Source organism: Rhinatrema bivittatum, chromosome 1 (genome assembly GCF_901001135.1).
Source record: "Rhinatrema bivittatum chromosome 1, aRhiBiv1.1, whole genome shotgun sequence".
Classification (NCBI taxonomy): domain Eukaryota; kingdom Metazoa; phylum Chordata; class Amphibia; order Gymnophiona; family Rhinatrematidae; genus Rhinatrema; species Rhinatrema bivittatum.
The window spans coordinates 154,158,094-154,180,501 of record NC_042615.1 but is presented as its reverse complement, the minus strand read 5'-3'; the positions used below and the strand labels follow the sequence as shown (position 1 = coordinate 154,180,501).

The window sequence follows — 22,408 nt, the reverse complement described above, 5'->3', positions numbered from 1 at the left end:
CTAAAATGGACTCAGATAAATGGACTCAGATAAATGGACTCTGAGATATTAAGGTTAAAACACCGTCTTTAAGTTTTTAACTTGTACTTTCTATGGTAAAATTTCTTTTACCGGCCTATCTTCCTTCCAGCTTGTTGCAAGCTTCCAAGTTCTCTCCCCTTGTTGATTGTAATTTTTGACTTATTCCTACTTATTGTTATCTTTCATTTACGTGAATTTGTTACTCTTGTTGTTTTCCCTTTGTTAAACTGTAAACCAATCCGATATGGTAATTTACTATGAAGGTCGGTATAAAAAAAAACTGTTAAATAAATAAAAAAAATAAATAAAAAGAATTCAAAGATGCTAGTGGTAAGATTAAAAGGAGGTAAATATAAATTAAACATCCAACTTGTGTGTGTGTGTGCTTGTTTACTGAAATATTTTCAATTTTTGGAGGCATGCTCATAAAAGATAAACTAATAATAAAAAAAAGTTTGGAGAATTAGACATTTGCATGCTGTAACAAAAGAAAACGTCTGAAGGCTATCCGAGAAAAGTAAAGCAGTCGTGGTTACGAACGTCCCCCTCTACCCCCACCCCCCCTTCTGAGCAGAGAAACTCCAGACCTGTCTCTCACAGTATTATTTGTGAAGTTGCGAGGCATAGCAGAGGCGTGGCAGGGAAAGGTTCACAGACACTGTCCTGATGTAGCATTTCTGCATCTTAAGCAGCAGCAGCTTACAAATAGTCAATACGCTCCCTGCTCCCACGCCTGATCAGCACAAAAACTGAAAGGCGAGATTCAAGGCTGGCAGTTGTCCTTATGAGAGACATTCAATGATGTATTTTCTGTCTTTTCATTCACATTATTGACATGAGCCATTAACATCTGCAGTACTTGTTTTAGCTGGCGAAAGTTGGAGAATCTGGGAAACCATCTAAAGGTCAGCTGCTCTCTAAGCTTTTTTTTTTTTGACTTGCATTTAACTATTTTCTTTGTAGCCCCAGTGCTGAAACAACTTGGTCAAACAGAAATAAAAAAAAATGTACCATTTTAAAGTTCAAATATCTATTATTTTTAAAGAAAATATATTGCTTTTGATGCATACAGATTTTAAGAGAAACTGACTACTTGATTTGCAGGGAGCAGAGATTTGTCCTTCACAGAGCCATTTCAGATGATGCTAAAGGAAACATATGGAATCCTTTAAACATTAATTAGTAAGGGAACATTAACTGTAGATGTGATCTGTTAATTCCATGTGAAAGTTGTTGTTTTTAAACAATAAAACACATCGAAAAATAGAAATCAACTGTTATCTTGTTTTCATTTAAATATCAAAACTAAATTTCTCTGATTTTGAAGGTGACCTATACATACATAGACACAAGCATGCACTTCCATCAACTATAATGCTCTCGCTCCTATTGTACACTTGTCACATTGTTGGTGATGAGGGGTACAGCAGAATTCACAGATGTCTAACAGAAGCCACAATGTGAACACATCTGCCTTGGCTTCTGGAACTGGAATGAACTGTTGGCTCATTTCACAAAGGCCATCTGAGCTGGATCTGAACCAGTGGCCTACAGGGGAAAGAATCTGCAATGCTGTAACCATTCCATCGAGTCATCCAGTCCACTAGCTTAAGTATAAGCTAATAGTGCATTTAGTTTCTGCAGCTAAGAACATAAAAAATTGCCATACTGGTTCAGACCAAAGGTCCATCAAGCCCAGCATCCTGTTTCCAACAGTGCCCAATCCAGTCTACAAGTACTTGGCAAGTACCAAAACACTAAGTAGATCCCATGCTACTTGTGCCACTAATAGCAGTGGATATTCTCTAAGACAGTGGTTCTCAACCTTTTTTCGGTTGGGACACCTGATAGATGGTTTTCATATGCGTGACACACTGAGCATGTGATCATCACGGGGCTATATGTAAACATACACTCTGCATCCACAGGAACCCCCTCAACAATGGGTCAGAACAGAACTAGGTCATTACCCATACACTCACCATAGAAAAAAAGATATTCTGGTTCTGGTGACATCTTAGTTAAAAGCAAAACAAACTCCCTTTACTACTAGGTACAATAGCCTTCCTTATGAAAAGGCAGTAATTTACCACTAATGCATATCCCATTGAGAAAACACAACAAATAAGATTGATACAAATGCCTACATGCTAGTAAAATACTTCACCTCGGTGAAGCCAACCTTCACCAAGGACAGAAAGACCACAAAATATAAATTTGGAGACAGAAACTGGAATAGAAAACCATTTCTATAAATCACAATGGACTATTCTGTAAGTCAGATCCATAAATTGAATAAATAATAATAATATAAGTTAGTTCCTGAGGTAACGGATGGTGAAGTGACTTGCTCAAGGTCACAAGTGAATGTTAATCTTCCTCTATAGCAGATATAGTTAAAGAATACCACCACCAGTCCAGAGTCATTACTGAAGAGTCGAAGGAGCTCAAAGAGGCAGCAGACACAGAGGTGGTGAAAAGGGAAGAGGATGTCGAGGGTGATATACTTGTTCAGTTGGCTGATGCTAATAGTGAGAACTTTTACTATCACCCATGGATAGGAACAGCACTATAGCCCATGCCTGAGAAACACCGATCAACAGCAGCTAAGATAACAGCAGCAGTTCCAAACACTAACAATTTGTGGATGGCTAAAAAGTGAATTTCAGAGGGAAAACTGTCAAAAAGAATGTTTCCAAATTCCATAGAAACCTAAAGAGCTGTCAGCTTCTGTTATATTTGCATAGATCTTTGCATAACTCGTAAAAAAAAAAAAAATCTGGCAGATCTGAGCAAAATTGGTCTACTTTAATGAATTTGAACTAAGTTACAGTATGTTTGTATGTCTTGTATTAGGTATATATCAGAGTTGCTAAACCGCACATTCAGCAAAAATGAAGTTTAAAAAATAGTGGTAAAAAGTGTTCAATTTGGTCAGTTGTTAATGATTTGTTTTGCTTTTGTAAACAGATCTCTCTCTCATTTAATGGGTTAGCTTGCTACAAAAGCTGTACCTTTAAAAGGATATAAACCAGTTGGAGTTGGTCCAGAGGGTGGCTACTAAAATGATCCGTGGCCTTTGTACTAAAGCATATGGAAAGAGACTAAAAGATCTAGACATGCATATCCTAGAGGAGATATGATAGAGACATTTAAATACCTCCAAGGTTTCCATGCACAGGAGTCGAGCCTCTTTCAATAGAAAAGAGGCTTTCTAGAACGAAGGGTCAGAGGATGAGAGTGAAAGGGGGTAGACTCAGGAGTATTCTTAGGAAATATTTCTTTACAGAGAGGGTAGGTTAGTGGATGCACGGAACTGCCTCCCACTGGAGGCGGTAAAAAGAAACACAGTATCTGAATTCAAGAAAGCATGGGATAAATACAGGGAATCTCTGAAGAACTGATGGGAATTGTAAAGCTATATTAGTTTGGGCGGATGGGCAGACTATATAGGCCATACAGTCTTTCTTTTCTGTCACATTTCTATGTTTCTAAATCTTTGCTGTCTCGATCACAAAATCAGTGCTGCCACTGCTATCACTATTGTGACACTCATTGGCTCCACAACCAAATCTTAAACAAAAAACTGGGACAAAGATGGGGGCAACTGCACTTACAGTGGGGGATGAAGGTGCTGCAGGTGGGTCCTGTAAACTAGAAACAAGCAAGCCGTAAGTCCAGAAATCAGCAGAGTGGGGGGAAAAAAAAAGGCCCTGCCATATACTGCCTTTGTAAAGAGCATGTGTGCAAGGGCATACCCAGCAGTCACTGTGGTATATCTTTATAGTCAGAGCAGATTATACACACAAGAATCCCCATGGCAAATGTACAGAAAGACCATCAGTGCCAACACCTCTTCCAAAACTTCTAGCTGTGGATGAGGATGTTGAGGATAAGGAAGGTGACATTTTACCTCACACATCAGTACCACTTGCTGCTATGGCTAAAAAAGTGATGATGATCCCCGATGCTGCTCCACCGAGTGCTTGGGCATTTTTTAAACATGTATTTTGAAAAGTGAGCTCATCATGTCACTCGAATAAGCACCACTCAAAGCTCTGAGAAAGAATTTGTAGGCATTGTTAGATATTTCATATATAATTACCTCAATAATGTACAGGACGATGTTCTTGTAGAAGCAGTACAAGATACATTTCGCTACTCGGTTGTAGTTCCAGGCCCCATGAACCAACAATAAGTTCTTCAGGTATTTAAACTACAAATAATAGTTGAAAAAATTAGTTAAACAAATACATCTAGTAGAAATAAACCAATTTTGCCCCAGAGGATATCTCTGAGAGCATCAACCAAGATATGATAAGAAATGGGAGGTGAGTTGGGGGGGGGGGGGGTGGGAAGTGCTGATGATTTATAAATATTGGCTTTAACTAAATTGCCACCCCCTCCCCCTGAGAGTCAGCAAGCTATAAAGGTGTTTGCTTAAAAGCAAAATCTTGGGGAATATTCTTCATTTATTCACCTCTAGCGCTGAGTGCAAATATGTCATAGCTTATTCATGAGATTGTATCTTTCAAATTAGAAATAATTTGTTAATAATGGGTAATTTTAATCTGCACATCTTTTACTACATTTGTGAATTTTTGATTCGTTTTCATTCGTGAGAAAAAAATAAATCAAACAATTAAAAAAATGGCTAAAAAACAAAACAAGGCCTCCTGGGAGCAGGATCCCTCCTGGAGCTAGGCTTTGGCCTAGGTCCAGGTCGAAGCAATGGCCTTGTGTAGGCAGAGGGCACAGTATATCGCCACAACCTCGGCCTATTCAAGGACGAGGCTTCAGCCTAACCTGGAGGCTGGGTCCTGACACCTGGGCCTCGGCCTAGGCCGGAGCCACAGACCCAGACTCAAAACCGTGATCCAGACAGAAGGCCAGGTCCTGATGCTGGGGCCTCAGCCAAGGCAGTGGCCCAGATCTAAGCTGCGACCTGGCCCGGAGGCCAGGTCCTGATCTGAGGGCCTTGGTCAAAGCACAGACCCAGGCCCAATACCATAACCCGGCCTGGAGGCTGGGACCCGGCGTAGGCTGGGGCCCAGACGTAGGCCTGACATCATCACCCAGTCTGAAGACGAGTCCCGATGCCAGGGCCTTGGCCAATGCCAGGGCCCAGACTCAGGCCTTATGCTGTGACCAGATGTGGAGGCTAGGTCCTGATGCTGGGGCCTCGGCGTAGGTCGGGGCTTGGACCCAGGCACAATGTCATTACCCAGCCCAGAGACTGGGTCCCAACGCTGGGGCCTAGGCCCAAACCCAGGCCCAATGCTGCGACCGGACCCAGAGGCCGGATCCTGATGCTGGGGACTAGGGCTGGACCCAGGCTTGATGCCAAGACCCAGCACTGAAGACCCGTATATCAAAATGGCACCAACCTCTGGGGTGAATAAAGCGAAGTTAATTAATTCTGGCGTGACTGCAGCAGACAGCATAATTTGGCTTGCGAGTGCTGAAGAACGAAGAGGACAAGAAGAGGCTCTGAGGCTTGGGCTTTGAGGCCTGGGTCTGACCCCGGGCTGAGGCCCAGGCTTCAAGACCTGGACTCCTGGCCAAGGCTCTAGTGTTGGGACCCGATTGTCAGGTCGCACGATGGGCCTGGGTCTGGGCAGAGGCCCCTGTGTCCGGACCCAGCCTGAAGGTTGGGTTGTGGCGTTGGGCCTAGGTCTAGGCCCCAGCATAGGCCCCAGTTTTGTTTTAAACAAATGCAAATCCCTGAAAGAGTTCTCATGAGCTCCATTGGGTAGGAAGTAATAGTTGGAATGGTTGTTGTTCTAGAGGGTAAAGTCCCTAAGAGTACCTTTTCTATCTTTAATCTACCTCTGTTGTGATGCTAGATGAAACCCTGGGTATTATGGCTAATAGCATGTCAATGTTTCACCCTATGCCCTCTAAATTGGCTAGAACGCAAGCTTTGGGCCTTTCTAAATTTCTTTTATCTATTGTTAAAAAGTAGTCTAATTCAGTTTTAACATTACCTTCCTCTTAAATTGAATCAGACCATGTTATGTCAGCTAGTGAGGAAAGCGTTACTGGAAATTAAGGATATTAATAGTTACGCACCTGTCTCAAGATGATAGATGAGATAGTGGCAGCTCAGTTACTGAATTTATTTTTAGAGAACACTAATGTCTTTCACCCACGTCAGTTGGGCTTTCATGTTGGTCACAGCACAGAAATGATTCTAGTTTCTTTTGTTAATGAGATCAGGGTAAAAGCAGATTCAGGAAAGGTCATGCTTTGGCCTTTGTAAGATAGATCATAAACTACTGCTAAATCAACCTGGCTGATCTGGGAAAAGAGGGAGTTGTATTAGCCTGGCTTGAGACTTTCCTGACAGGTCACACTTTTCAAGTGAACTGATGCTCAAAGATATTTGAACCTAAAATGTTTGCATGTGGTACTCCATAGGGTTCAGTGTTGTCCCCAATTTTATTTCATTTTTGTATTCAACATGTGGCTCCTCTTGTAATATTGATTCAGGATCAAGGCTTGAGTTGCTATTTGTATGCTGCTGATATACAGGTAATTGTATATTTGATCTCATATTGTCAAGCAGACTTGGGGAATCTGAAGATCTGACGACCAAATTGCTTTGTGGCTTACCAAGCACAAACTCAAGGTGAAAATCCATCAGAGTCTGAGCAACACTGATAGGCAGGAAAAAGTATGAATTGAAAAATCACTCCCATTGTGGCAAGTTTAGAAAAAAACAATGAATAATATTGTTAGTACGCCTGGTGTTCAAATTAATTCTAACTTAATATTCCTGAGTCACATCTCTGCTTTGGTACAACTGTCATTTTACTTTCTATGGTATGTGTAAGAAGACTAAAGCCTTATCTTTAAATACATTATATGCTAACACTAAAACATGTGCTTGTTTTATTGAGATTAGAGCATTGTAATATCCTATTTTTAGGACTGCTATAAGGGTTAGTGAAGTACTTAAAAATTTTTTCAAAATATATATGCTAATGGATAGATTTAAAAACATGCGCGCGTCCATGTGCGCGTGCTTCCTGGTGCACACACAAGGCCGCGCCAATTTTATAACATGCACGTGCATGTTATAAAATCCATGGGCCGTGTACACATGCGCACCGGATTTTATAATCCGTGCATGCATGTGCGGGCGGTGCACAGGGGGGCTGAATTTTGAAAGAGTACATGCGGCAACGCAATCAGGCCTCCCCAAGTTCCCTACCCCCCCTATCTAACCTTCCTTCCCTTTTGCCTCTCCACCCAACCCCTAATTCCTAACTAGCTACCCCTAATTTTTTTTTTTTTACTTACTGCTCCTTGGGAGCAGAAGCAATGAACGTGTGCCAGGCAGCTGCTGGCTCGTGCTTCCCCGGGACAGTATACAATAGCACTGTCCTGGCCTGTCCCTTCGAAGAGGCCCGTCACTTGTGCGCATACCGGGGTTTACGCTTGTGGCCGGGCCCTTTTGAAAATTCGCCCGGTGCGCGCAAGGCCCGGCCACACTAGTAAACTTCTGGATTTACGCGTTCAGGGCTTTTAAAATCTACCTTTAAGCTAATATTTGGAAGAAAAATGTTTTATCATGTCTCACCACTTTTGGTGATGCAATATTGGCTCCCTATAGTGAGCCAGACGTAGTTGAAGTCCTATGTTTCTGTATTCGAAACTTTAGTTAGATCTGAATCTGAATATCCTAATAGGCTGTTGGTGCCTTATTAACTGATAAGATTATTGCGATGCAGTGACCAGGCTATGTTTTGGATTCCATCACCTTCAGAAATTAGTCTAGAAGGTTTCAAACACACATCTATTTGTTTATTTATTTGGAATGCATATACCACAAATCTAAATTTTTTTGTGGTTTCCAAATAAGCATTCATAAAGTTAAAAACATAAAACAAATTTGCATCCTTTTCATATCAGGCCCCTTTTTTGTGGAATTACTCACTCACTGAAATTTGATTAGAATTTGACAAGTTCATTCATTCTATCCTACTTGCTCATTTAAAGGCAACGAGGATGAGTACAGCCAGTTTTAATTGGTTTGCCTCCTTCTTGACTGGGCACACTCAGCAAAATAAATCTAGGAGCTACGTCATCTACCTGTAGGGTACTTATGTATGGGGTCTCTCATCTATACTATTTAATATATATCTTCAGCTGCTAGGGTAAGTGATCCATCAGTTTGGTAAATGATATAGAATTTATACAAATAACATCCCAACTTTCTGTTTTATTGTACCCAAACAGCCTACAGTAAGGAACTAGATGAATTCAAATAAGTTAAATTTGAATTTAAGTAAGAAATGTTTTTGTTTCAGGTGTCTCTAGATGATTACCAGCCCCAATCCTTAAAAAGGTAAAAATCTTGGGGTTTGATATTACATTCCAAATTATCAATGAAACACCATATAAGATTTCTGGCTAATTAAGACTGATACACTGAGCTCAGAATGCTTATGCAAGCATTAGTTTCATCAGGGATTTTAACCTGGTTTTCTTAGATTTTCCTAGCTCTTTGACTCATGCATTACACTTCATACAGAATGCTGCATATATAATATTCAGTAAAACAAATGCAAGACAGACCAATTGCCTTAGGTTAAGAACATTTATTTGCACATGTATCTTGATAAGTTTCGCACAAGACTGCGTAAGGGGCTTTCTCAAAGTTTATATTTTTATTTGATTGTGCAAGATGTAAATATGATTTATTGATGAGATTGTATCTTCTCGGTAGTTACTGATTTCAACGGTGTCCTGTAGTCAAGAATTATTAAGCAAAACAGCAGTTGTCTCCACCATAATTCTCTGCCTTTGAAATCAATATCTGTGAAATACATTTTCTTAACCTAAGGCGATTGGTCTGTCTTGTGTTTGTTTTGCCTCCTGGCTTTGACAGACCGTCTTCCAGTTTGTTTTGTATTGTATTCGGTTACAGCTATAATGATCATGCCTCCCCAATTTTAAAAGATCTCCACTAATCCTGATTCGATACTTGTATTGAGAATGTCGGTATATAAAAATCCGAAATAATAATAATAATAATAATCCCAATTTTAAAATATATCCGGCTAATAAATGCCCTGAATAAATAAACATGCAGATGAATCAATATTACAAAATGTCACAAGGAATTTAGGGGTAGATTTTCAAAAAACGCGAATAGGCGTACTTTTGCTGGCGCATCAGGCGCCAGCAAAAGTACGCTGGATTTTAGTAGATACGCGCGGAGCTGCGCGTATCCACTAAAATCCTGGATCGGCGCGCGCAAGGCTATGAATTCTGTATAGTCGGCGCGCGCCGAGCCGCGCAGCCTACCCCCATTCCCTCCAAGGCCGCTCCGAAATCGGAGCGGCCTTGGAGGAAATCCTCTAATGCCCTCCCCTCACCTTCCCCTCCCTTCCTCTACCTAACCCACCTGCCCGGCCCTGTCTACACCCCCCCTTACCTTTCTCCGGGGATTTACGCCTCCCGGAGGGAGAAGTAAATCCCCGCGCGCCAGCGGGCCTGTTGCGCGCCGGGACACGACCTGGGGGCGGGTACGGAGGGCGCGGCCACGCCCCCGGACCGCCCCGGACCGCCCCGGGCCGTAGTCACGCCCCCGTACCCGCCCCCAAAACGCTGCCAACACGCCCCCTAAACGCCGCGACGACCGGGCCCGCCCCCGACACGCCCCCCTCGGAGAACCCCGGGACTTACGCGAGTCCCGGGGCTCTGCGCGCGCCGGTAGGCCTATGTAAAATAGGCTCACCGGCGCGCAGGGCTCTGAAAATCCGCCCCATAGTGCACACCTTTTAAGCTATGTTGTATATGTTAAAACAGCAGTGCTAACCAAATAATTTTTAGATAATTCAGTTGACAGTGAGAATAAACAAAATCATTAAGATCCCCTTTTTCACTTTTGACTATAGATAGGGTTTCTGATTTTTGGTTAAAACCAATAAACCTGTCAGAAAACCCTTGATGTAAAAATTGGGGCTATCAGCTTTACTGAAAAAACACATAGGGTTGCCAATCTGCCCCTTCCTTTTCCCTCTCTTCTATAACCCCCTAACCCCACCTTCCCCTGTACTGCAGACTTTTTCTAGTGAAAATGAGGACAGTCTTTGGCCCAATTGTGGTGGCAGCAGCAGAAACATGCTCTGAAAGCATGTGGGCTGCAAACTGAGCCTGTGTGTATTTTGTGGCCCTGCCTCCCATATGAAAGCCAGTAGGGAGCAAGGCAATTGTGGGGCTTGTGAGCAAAGCATGCGCTGGCTCAGTTCACACTCCACGCACTTTCAGAGTGTGCTGTTGCAATCGGGCTTTGGACTGACCCCCTAAGCCTGAAAAGAAATGTTCTGTTAAGACATGGAGTGAAAGAGTGCTGGGACTGTGGAGGGGAAAGAGGGGGTGCTTGGCCTGTGGAAGGCAGTTTTGGAGTTGTGGAGGCTAAGGGAGTGTTGGAGCTCTTATCTGTGACAGGAGGATGCTGGGATTCTGCTGGGTGGGTTGGGGGAGAAGAAAAAGTGCAGAGGCTGTGGGGGGGGGGAGGGGGGAACAGTTTAAGTTGAACTTTTTGATAGTAAGTGTTTACAAAATGTATTGCTAATTTGCAATGATCAAGAAAATAATTCAATAAATGTAACAGCAATAGAAAACCACCAAAATACACCAATTTTGAGGTTCTTCAAAAACCCTAATTAGCTAAAAATAAGTATACTCCAACATTAACATTTTGTATTTATTGTATTTGGTACTTATTATTCACCTCTATGTATCACAAAGTTATTTACAGAATTAAAAATTCAGCACATAACTAAAACATAATAAATAAAATAATCAGATAACACTATCATTCCCATATAATTCCTATCAACCCCCTACCATCATAACACAAATAGTTCCAATTACCAACTATAGACCCCCTCCACCAACTTTCTACCCACTACTTCCTCCCATTTAAACTCCTACAACACATAATATATACTCATAATGTTCCTGAAGGCCCCTCCCTCTTTAGTCATGCCCACCATTATGAACCCAAGTAAACGGGATGCTGCTGTGCCAATTCTTACTAGACCCTCACACAGCCTCACACAACTATATCATTTATTGAATACAGCTTGAACTTGTAAAGGGTGGATTTGGAAATGGACATTTTTGAACAAGGTTATATGGTTATATTACAAGATACATACCCTTTGCTCCCAAAACATAGAATTATATAGAATAAAATATGAGAGGAAAAGAGGCCAGGAGACCCAGGAATAATGCCCAAAAAGGAAGCAACAGAGCCATGAAACAGACAAGAAGATGTTTGAGGACTCAGCAGCTAGTGCCCTTGGTTTATGAATATTTACCTGTGCTATTGAGTAGTCTGATGAATTTGCTGCTTGCAGTCCTTCATTGCCACTAATACCGACACCAACATGTGCAGTCTGTATCATGCTCACATCATTGGCGCCATCACCTATTGCTAATGTGATAACTTTCACTTGTTTTTTCACCATCTCCACAACTTCAGACTTCTGCAGAGGAGAAACCCTTTAAGGAAATAAATCCACAGTAAAATTCTGAGCAGTTCTCAAAATGATCTCTATTGAACAATAGATTTGTTACATAGTGATAGACCTTGATGGCTGATATAGACAGCAATGAACATCTACTAGTCTACACATTTCCTGTTATAATACTTCAGAGCCTACTTGATCTCATTCTTTATATCTTGTCTTCACAACCAAGGATTCTCTGTGCTTATCCCACACTTTATTGAATTATGTTATTGTTTCACTAGGAAGCTGTCCCTTGTATCCAACACCTTTATTAGTTCATATAAAATGTGTTGCCAATAGGATTGCTAAACTTACTAACTTCTATATGCTAGTAAAAAGTTTTATTATAGCACCCCAACAAATCAGAAAGAAGACAGCTCATAAAATGCATTAAAAGACAATAACACTAGCATTTTATCCAGTTATTGCACATCTATAACCACAAAGTAAGCACAGTCATTCAGCTGTAGAGATGCTTCTCAAAGTGCCCACAATACAAAAGGTCCATTAGATTTCAAATGATTTAATGTAGGTTTATAACAATTTAAATGAAGTAAAGAGCTGGGACAATACAATATGACTGAATATGAAATTTTACAATGTGTCCCTTAATTTGGTGCATCTTGCCATTTCTTTAGAGAATAGTCACCTGAGAACTCTAGGGCTGTCTACCATCTGGTTTGAATTTCTAATCACCTGAACAGCAAGGTTAATCAGTTTTCTGTAGTCGCTCTATAAAGGTAATAATTAATAAAACTGGAAATGAGACATGCTGCCTTTTCTTTATGGACATACCCCAATGTTTGACAGACTAAAGCATTACTCACAGTAGAACCTGTGCTGGTGGTTACTCTAGACAGAGCCCTTTTTGGCTCTGAAGCCTGTGTTGTCCAGTCCATCCTTCCTTCAGAGAGACCAAAAATGAGGCATCCAGGAAAGGATATCCATCTTAAGAGTCACAGCCATGAGAGCTGCAAGTTACATAATCTTAATAACCAGATACAGTAGCGACACATAAGGCCATCAGTGTGAAGCGGTACAGGGAACTCTTTCTTATGGATACAAAATGAAAAAAAATGCAGGCAGCCAGTCATCTTCATGTGCACTTTAGGCTACACTGATTTGATCTTTATTTATTTATTTATTGGTTTTTATATACCGCCACTCAAAGATATCATGTCGGTGTACAAGGAACAAGAACATTCGCCAGGGCGTTAGACATTAAACAATTTAGAACATATGTAAGTAACAAAATAACATGCAAAATAAGGAAGTTAACATGTGTAAACTTACGCCAAATTTAAGTAACATTTGGAAGGTGTGGATAAAGAATGGCAAGGTAATTTTTAAGTAACATTTGAAGAGTATGAAAAAAGTATGGCTAGGTAGAATATAATAAGGTATATCATAAATACAAGAACATTATATAAACGTGAAGGTAAAGGAGCTTGTTAAAAAAGAAATCATCTGAATTGCATCATATTCTGAGAGAATTCGTATGTGTAGGAACAAGAATCTAGGCAGAGAAAATCTTGATATTTACTAGTGGCAGGTAATTTATCTATTTAAGTGTTGAGAAGGGACAGACAGGGGTAGGGGGAGTAGAAATTGGAGAGAGGGAGAAGAAGTGATGGCAGCTGGACAAAAGAGAGGAGATGTGAAGAGTGAAGGTAGGAGGTAGGAGGATAGATATTAGGTGTGGGTGAAGGAGGATATTGGGTGTAAGAGAATCTATTATCTTGAATCTATTTTCCAAATGAGAAGGCTTGTTTAGTACCCAGGCTGATGCTCTCCTGATCAAGATCATGGAAGGCAGGATAAGAATACGTTTTTAACTATTTCAGTGTCCAGGACCTAAATAGTCTGCAGAAACTGACTGCATACTAGGCCAGTGTTTTTTTTTTTCTTTTGTGACGTGCTGGAGTACTTCCAAGGAATTCCTAGCACGCTAATGGGGCCAAGCTAAACTGAAGAGTGAACCCTCTTCAAAGGAAGTGCTTTCAACCTTTGCCACTTTCCAGGCAGCAGATTTAACAAAATGGTTAAAGACGTGAGGCCATCCTACCAAAACCTATCTTTCCACTGACATTATTAGTGCTATGCGAAGGGGCAGATTAACTAAGACTTACTCCCCCCCCCCCCCTATTCTGGCTCTATGGGAAAAGGCCTTGATGAATCAGGACTTACATGCTAACAAAACAGAGAGAACCAGAGTAAAACCATTCTGAAACCACCTTTGCAGTACAAAGGTATTCACTCTTTCTACTACAGGGTGGCCCCATGGAAAAGTAGCCCGCCTCCAACACCAGTGCCATGCAGGCAGGCTACTTTTCCATGGGCCACCCTGTATAATTAAAAACCTCTATACTGAACGGAATCAGAAAACAGCCTATTCAAATGAGTTAGTTATTTTTGTGAATTTATTAAAGTAGGTTAGATTTACTAAAATTCTAATTCTATATACATTTTATTATTCATTTTTATATTAGAGGCTTTCTGACAGATGTAAAACTGGCAATTTTATGAAGTAGTTAATTAATTGAAGTGCCAGTAATTTTTTTAATCAATTTCATTTCCTAAGATATATATATATATATATATATATATATATATGAAAACAAACTATATAAATCAAAATATTAAAATATTGAAAAATGTGTAGAACAAATCCAATAGGGAGAAAAAACAGAGCCACAAAAGCATTAGCAGCATCATTTATACTCTTCAATAGTATATAGTATCATCAGAAAGTTAACCAGTCAACTAGAATTTTCATGTCAAAGTGTTAAAAGCCCATACTCTGGATTTTAAGAAATATTTTAATCTTTTTGGTGTTTGTAAATGTTTTTCTCCCAACCTACTTATGCCTTTAGTTCACTGATTCATCTTGCAAAAACAAGACCAGAATTTGCCTAGAAATTACCTTGTGATACCTGACGAACTCACCTATTGCCCCTGTTCTCTACAGCTGGCAATAGAAGAATGGAGCACTTTACCTTCCTCCTGCCAGCAGCTAGTTTAGCTGTCTGTTGCTTATAGTATCCACATATATATAGGGGTCACAGACAATTGTTGAAATCAGACTTGTAACCAATATTCAACTCAATATATGTTTTATACAATTATTATAATTATCAATACATTTTCTTTAATACATACATTGCTCACATTATTTTACTTCAATAAGCTTTTATTCATATTCATGTACTAAACATATTACAACAGCATTTGTTACAATCTTCTATTAATACATACATATCATTAATCTTTATGTACCTTACCTATTGGACATTCCAGATACTGTTGATTCCTTAAAATAACATCCTACATGCTATTTCCACATACATCCTTCCCCCATACCCCTCAATATACCCACCCCCCTATAAAACCCTAAAAACACTCTCTTATGTAATACTATAGTAACTTGTTGTTCTCCTCTTCCTCACAGGTGCTCCCCATATCCTTTATTTTGTCAGCACTTCCTACAAGGTTCCTTGTTTCGCCAATGGCTTCCTCAGGGGACAATTTATCACCCGTTTTCAACTTCTAAAAAGATGTTTACTTCTTATCCCGGTATCAGCTCAATAAAAAATAGATACATATAACTACTATTGCACTACAACCATCCATTTAAAATTATTATAATAATCTAATACTTACAGAAGCACTATCATTCTCTGTTCATGTCCATCAGCAAATTCTCAAAATATCACCTATAAAAATGTATTAAACAACTTACTAATTTATTGTATCCCAATCAAACACCCAATTTCCCGACTAAAAAAGCTTAATATCTTACTCATACAAGTTTCCTCGGTACCCATCCTTATTCTTTATAAATCTTCAATTGTTTACTCTTCACACAATCCCTCAGTCTCTTCATTAGTAAAACTAGGATTCCATGTGTGTGTTCAAATTGCGCAAAATACAAACAACAATAATTTAATTTAGCAAACTACAATGTTCAATATCTTTTGTTAACACAACACCTATCTGACGACTCACACTATATTCCTTACCTTCAATTTTCACCAACGTATTCATTACCCAACATCTCAATTCGTTTATCTCACCAAACCTATTATGACCTCCAGTCAAAAATCCACAGTTACAGTACTTTATCGAGACCACTACATATCGAATTAGCCAGTAAACCACAGAGGTTATTTCGATGCCCAACATCAAAGGAACAGCGTTTAGACAAGGCCATAAAATGGCATCTTCAACCAATCACAGTACAGCCCCACCCCTTCACGTACAAACACGTCTTAACTCCTGTGCATCTCACGAGAAGACCGTCATTTACCTCATACATGTAAACAAATCAGCCACTTGACCCATACATTTTGAACCCGTATGTAATAAGACATGACACCACATCCATCCCAAAATCAAAAAATATATACCAAAACCCAAAACACATATCAAAAAGACCCATACTCATGCAGCCTATAAACATTCAAGACCCAAACACATATAGAACTACTCAAAAATACATCACATCAAAAATCATGCACACCCCATACTTATTCTCCAAACTCATACATACCTCATTACCCAATAAACATACCCCATAACTCAGTCACATATCCCCTCTCGCCAAAGCCCGTACTCACCCAACCAAGTATATCTCAAACACCCACCATTCACAAAACCTCTGAATAATTTTACAACCATATACTCTCCCAACTTATCGTGAACATCCTGTACACATAACCACGTATGAACACAACCCCACTAAATATAATCAATTAACCTCACATACATAACCCCGATAATACCACCCCACTCAAACAACCCCACCACGACATATACACACCATTCTTACTACATATGCATATAGGTCACACAAGCAATCCATCCTATTCCATACATAACACAATACATACCCCCTCGCCCAAATATCACTCCTCCAAAAACATTTTCCATACCCCATGCATTCCAACATAAACATACACATTCACCTATCCCACAATTGAATATCCTACATATCTATGTCTCTCAGGCAACCTCATGCCCACACTATTATCTATGATTGTTAGGTCCCATATAATAAGGGTCAATTATTCCTCATGTTCCCAGCTCACTTATAGGAGGCTTCTCACTCCTCTCCACTGTTCAAACCATCTGGTTGCACCGTATTCCACCAAAAAATAAATTTTTGTTCTAATCATATAATGTACGCGTGATATCACCTTGTACTGTTTGTTTTAATTGCGTAATAACAAAAAATTTTAATTGAACCACCTTATGATTGGTTTACATCCAATGTTCTACCAGGGTGCGCCATCTTTTTTTATCCTCAAGTTACTTTTATGTTCTATGATCCTCAACCTTATCTTACGTCTCATATGGCCAATATATAGAAACTGACAAGGACAAAGGATTCCATATATCACTCTTTCTGATACATATGAGAAATTACCTCTTATTCTATATGGTGCCCGATCAGAAGCATATTCAACTCTCTCAATCTCCAACCTATTCCCACACACTGAACATCCTTGACACCTATTTTGTTCCACATCCCCCACTAGTATCTGCCTGTCAATCTTATTAGTCACTAAAGATCTTAAATTACTACCTTTTGTGTACACAAATACTGGAAGTTCCTCAACCCCACAATTGTATTCAACAAACTCCAATGCTTCACAATAATTTTTCTTATGCCTGCACATCTCGATGAATATTAAAGTAAGTTAGGTTAACTAAAATTCTAATTCTATATACATTTTATTATTCATTTTTATATTAGAGGCTTCCTGACAGATATAAAACTGGCAATTTTATGAAGTAGTTAATTGAAGTGCCAGTAATTGTTTTTAATCAATTTTATTTGCTAAGATATATGTATGAAAACAAACTATATAAATCAAAATATTAAAATATTGAAAAATGTGTAGAACAAATCCAATAGGGAGAAAAAACAGAGCCACAAAAGCATTAGCAGCATCATTTATACTCTTCAATAGTATATAGCGTCATCAGAAAGTTAACCAGTCAACTAGAATTTTCACTATGTTGAGGCTCAAGCTTCAGGATTCGGTCTTCAGTCCAGGCCCTGCGTTGGGCCTGGGCCTAGGCCTAAGTATTAGGACCCAGCCTCTGGACAAAGCCCCAGCAATGGGCCTTGGCCTAGGACCTAGCATCTGGCCTAGACAGAGTTGTTGGGACTGAGCCTCAAACCCTGCCCTTTGTGTAGGGCCTAGGCTAAAGTAACAGCAATTTGCCTAGACCTACACAAGGCTGGGACTTTGGTCTGAACCAGGGCCTAGGCTTTGTTAGTGGATCCCCTGGACAGGGTACGTGGGGGCTGGGGAGGTTCCTGACCCCGGCAAATTTCCAGGTGGGGAAGAGAGGACTGGAGGCCCCATTTCTTTTTAAAAATTCTTTTTTAAATGTGCATTTTGCTTTTCTAAACTAAAGAAAACAAAAAACGTAAAACACCTCAATAACAAAATTAAAAAACTAAGAACTTTTTTTCCCCAACTCATTCTTATTCCATAGATGAGCAGCATGTTCCCAAATCTATAAGGTATGAGCTATGATACTGGTAGGCTTTGCATGGTACTAGAATAGGCAGAGAGCAGAAAGGAGGTATGTATCTGGCTCTCAGCTTGTATATATTGAACCTCCAAGTCTCTCTCATGTCATTATATTCAGGTTTTTTCCCAAAGATATTTGCCAGTTTTTACATCACCTGTGACCAAAAGTAGAAACCGGAGGGCAACACCATAATAGAGGAAAGAGAGTGCTGTCTGCAGCTCTACATCTTCTTCAGTGGCCTGCTTTCACATTTTTGACAATCATATTCTGCACAAGACATTACAGCACATTACCTTATCCATCGAGAGACTGAGCTCATTCTTTGGTTAATTTCAGTCTAAACCTGCACATTTGCTAATGTAGATCCTTTTCCCATGTCTCTTATACCACCTGCTACAATGTGGTACAATGCTTTTGTTTTCCCTCATAGAAAATCTGAATCTGATCTGCACTTTTGAGTGGAATGTTCATGTTCCATTTGCCAGATATTTTTCACTTGTGGAAACTGGAGATTTTGGTACTTTTTTATTAGCGTGCATTTGCTACTGCTGCTTCTACTACTTATTTCTATAGCATATCAGGAATTATATTTATTAATTTATGAACATCTGATATTCTGTCTTTTCCCAACATTGGTCTCCAGGCAGATTATAATATTTATTTTATTTATTTTATTTGTAGGGTTTTATATACCGTTATTCGGTAGAGCCATCATAACGGTTTACAAATCTGCAATTATCATCCAACACATGCAATTATCTTACAATCAAATGGAGTTAACATAATAGTTGGGAACAGTAGGGTTTTGTGAACAATCAACATATTTTCTTAGTCGTTGAATAACAGAATATTGCGGAGAACATTTTCAAAGAACTTAACGGATCAAGGGAGTGAGCAGGGAGGGGTAGAAAAGGAGGGTACATCAGGAGAGCATGAAGGAGGAGGATTATGCTTGCGAGTTTTGTTGAGTGCTGGGATGACCAGGTGTCAGATAGTTAGAATAGAGTTTGCGGAATAAAAATGTTTTTAGGTCTTTCTTAAATGTTTTTTGGATGTGTTGGGTCCTCAGTTCTATGGGTAGGGTGTTCCATGTTTTGGGGGAAGCAATGGAAAATGCTCTCTCTTGCGTAGTTGAAAGATGAGCGTCTCTTAAGGTGGGGATGTTTAGGAATCCTGTGTTGTTGGAGCGTAGGTTTCTTTGTGGGTTTTGGGGGGATATGTTTAAGCCTTTTAGTCCATGAAGGTCATCATTTAAGATTTTATGAATGATGGTCATAGATTTGTAGGTAATTAGTGCAGAAATAAGAAGCCAGTGAAGAGAGGTTAAAATGGGTGTAATGTGTTCGTTTCTTTTTTTTTCCCGGTAAGGATTCTGGCAGCTGAGTTCTGCAGTATTTGGAGTGGTTTGAGGGATGATGAAGGGATTCCAATAAGTAATGAGTTGCAGTAATCAAAGGTGGAGAAAATAAGCAGTTGGAGGACAGTTCTGAAGTCAGAAGGGTTGAGAAATGGTTTTATGTGTCTTAGGGTTAGTAGCTTGTGGTATCCTTCTTTTGTTTTATTTACAATGTGGGGTTTGAAAGAGAGTTCAGCATCGATGGTAACTCCAAGGTTCCTGGTATGGGTGGTAGGGATTATCGTTGTCATTTGTTTATCTAGGATTGTCAGGGGTGGCGGAGTTGGATTGGGTTTTTTATCCATGAGTATGATTTCAGTTTTGTCGAAGTTGATTATGAGTTTCAGGGAGTTTAGTAAGTGCTTGATTGAGATAAGTAGATCTGATGTTTTTTTGTATTTTTAGCATTTTTTTTTTTATATACCGAGGTATAGCAGAGTTGCCTTCACTCCGGTTTACATATAGAAACAACATGTTACATAGAACGATGTATGAAGATTACAATTTAAAATTAACGAAAGTAAATACAACAGGAGAATGTATAACAAGATAACACAGGATAGAACCCTGAATAGATGTACATATAACTCATGAAGCATTGAAGGGCATCTGTATCATTGTAACAGGGAGATTGAAAAATGGCAGAATATAAAGAATTTTTAAAGTCATTGAGTGCTATCTTTAAAAGATTGGCTGAGAAGCCAGTGTTTTAAGTCTTTTTTGAAGGATTTTAAGTTATCTTGATTGGTGAGGCGATGAGGAAGCGAGTTCCAGAGCTTTGGGCAGATGATGGAAAAGGCTCTGTTTCTGGTGGAGGATAATTTAGCCTGTGGAAGTGAGGGAATCACTAGATTAATTTTGCTGGCGGTTCGTGTAGTACGTTGGGAGCAATGGATGTGAATGATGTCATCAAAGGCGGAATAGTCGGCATTGTATATTGCTTTGTGGAGTATGGTGAGGACTTTGAATTCTGCTCTTTTTTCAATAGGGAGCCACTGTAATTGGTTGAGAACAGGTGTAATGCGTCTTCAATTGAGTTTTGAATGGGAATTAGAAGCTGAATGTCATCAGCGTAGAGGAAATGTGAGATTCCATGATCTTTTAGTAGTTGGCAGATGTGTAGGAGGTAAATGTTGAAGAGGGTAGCGGATAAGGCTGAACCTTGTGGAACTCCAGTTTTGAGGTCAATCATTTTTGATGGGGTATTGTTGATCACTACTTGGTATGAACGATCAGAGAGGTAGGACGAGAACCATTGTAATGTAGTACCAGAAAGGCCAATGTTTGACAGTCGTTCTCTAACAGTATATTGTGGTTTACTGTGTCGAAAGCGGTTGATAGGTCAAGGAGTATGTGTAGGTATTTTTCACTTAATAAATTTAAATGAACAGAGGCATTTAGTAGCTTACAGTCAACCAGAATGTGCAATTACAGTAGCAATGGGATCCAGCAGGGGAACCCATTTGTGAATAGTTTAAAACCCAGTTGAGTCCCTGTTGTGTATAACACAGTCCCATGATGGGAGTTCAGGTACATAGGCCAGAAGTAGTAGGTCTTAGGGGAAGGTCTGGGTGAAAGCAGAGTTGCTTACCAGTAACAGGTGTTCTCAGAGGACAGCAGAATATTAGTCTTCACATATGGGTGACATCATAGAATGGAGCCCGGCATGGAATTTTAATCTCAAAGAATCTAGAACTTTCAAACATGTCCTACTGAACATGTGCAGCTGTAGTCATCATCCTGACTTCTAGGCAGTCTCTTCAGTACATGATATAGCTAGTACTTGGAGAACCAACTCCCAGGGGAGGCGGGTGCGTTTTGTGTGGACCTGTTACAGGTAAGCAACTCTGCTCCATCCGAGGACAAGTAGAATGGTAGTACTCACACATTGGTGAATCCCTAGCTATAGACTGTCCGAGCAGGGCAAAGTGGGAAACTGCACAGTGCTGAAAGCACTACCACTCTCCCATTTGCCTGCGAGGCAGCCAACCCACAAGGGGTCCAGGCTGGAGAAGAGTTGGGTTCTACAAAGAAAGTCCATATAAATGACTGAGACACAAAACCCTCATGTATAGCAGGGGTGCATAAAGCAGAGGAGTGATGTGAGTGTGAGCAGAAGCATACTCCATATCACGGAAAGCATTACAAGCAGGGTTTCATATCAATAAACTCCAACAATGATAATATGTCTGGAACCTCCCGGGTACAGGAAAAACCTAGAGATGTAAATAAGAGTGCACAGTTTCCTTTGGTGTCAGAGGACAACTGAAAACCCAACTGGGGCCTGAAAAACTCCCCAGAAAGAAACTGCGGTCCACTGACATACGAAGGACAGATTGTCTCTGCAGAAGTGTGCCCATGTGTGGTTGATAGGCACAATGGGCAACCCCTGAATAGATGTTAGCCCAAACTCCCAAGCATGGAGAGAAGCTAGGCCTGAAGCTGACCACACACTACACCCTGTCAAGGGCAGGACTAGCCATCCTGTCTATATGATAGGTCAGGTGAGCAGGAAGGTACTTTTGGCAACCTAGTGAAGGGAGAATAGCTAAAGGCAGAAACAGCAAGAGCCTGGCAAAAATTTAGGGACAATGTGTTGAATTTTTTCCTTCAGGTATTCACTGGGATATACCAGGAATGCCTTAGCTTTTCCTACACTCCCCCCGATATTCCAACTGGAAGTCAGAGGGAGCAAGAACATAAGGAGACAGACCTGCAGGCAGAGGCCCTGCAGTCCCAATATGGCTCATCGATGCCCAAAGGAACCAATGACTGCCATTGCCATCGACTGTTCCCCCTTGGCTCACCTATTTGTCCGAAGGCATTGATGCTGCAAGCACGATGGCATCGTTTGCCAGTGGTTATGGTTGATGATAGCCTCGCTAGTGCACAAACCCAGGCGGGGCCTCCAATG

The 22,408-nt window shown here is 40.2% G+C and overlaps 1 protein-coding gene across 4 annotated transcripts in view; it reads right to left on the bottom strand.

Moving 5' to 3' along the window:
* The window catches only part of ATP8A1 (ATPase phospholipid transporting 8A1), a 559,403-nt gene that overhangs the window by 127,138 nt on the left and 409,857 nt on the right, over positions 1-22,408 (bottom strand). For all 4 annotated transcript variants that reach the window (XM_029588616.1, XM_029588605.1, XM_029588632.1 and 1 more), the window contains 2 exons: positions 11,361-11,544; positions 4,127-4,237 (listed from right to left, as the gene is read on the bottom strand). In XM_029588616.1, the coding sequence (XP_029444476.1) occupies positions 4,127-4,237; positions 11,361-11,544 (295 nt within the window). The remainder of the gene's footprint in view (positions 1-4,126; positions 4,238-11,360; positions 11,545-22,408) is intronic.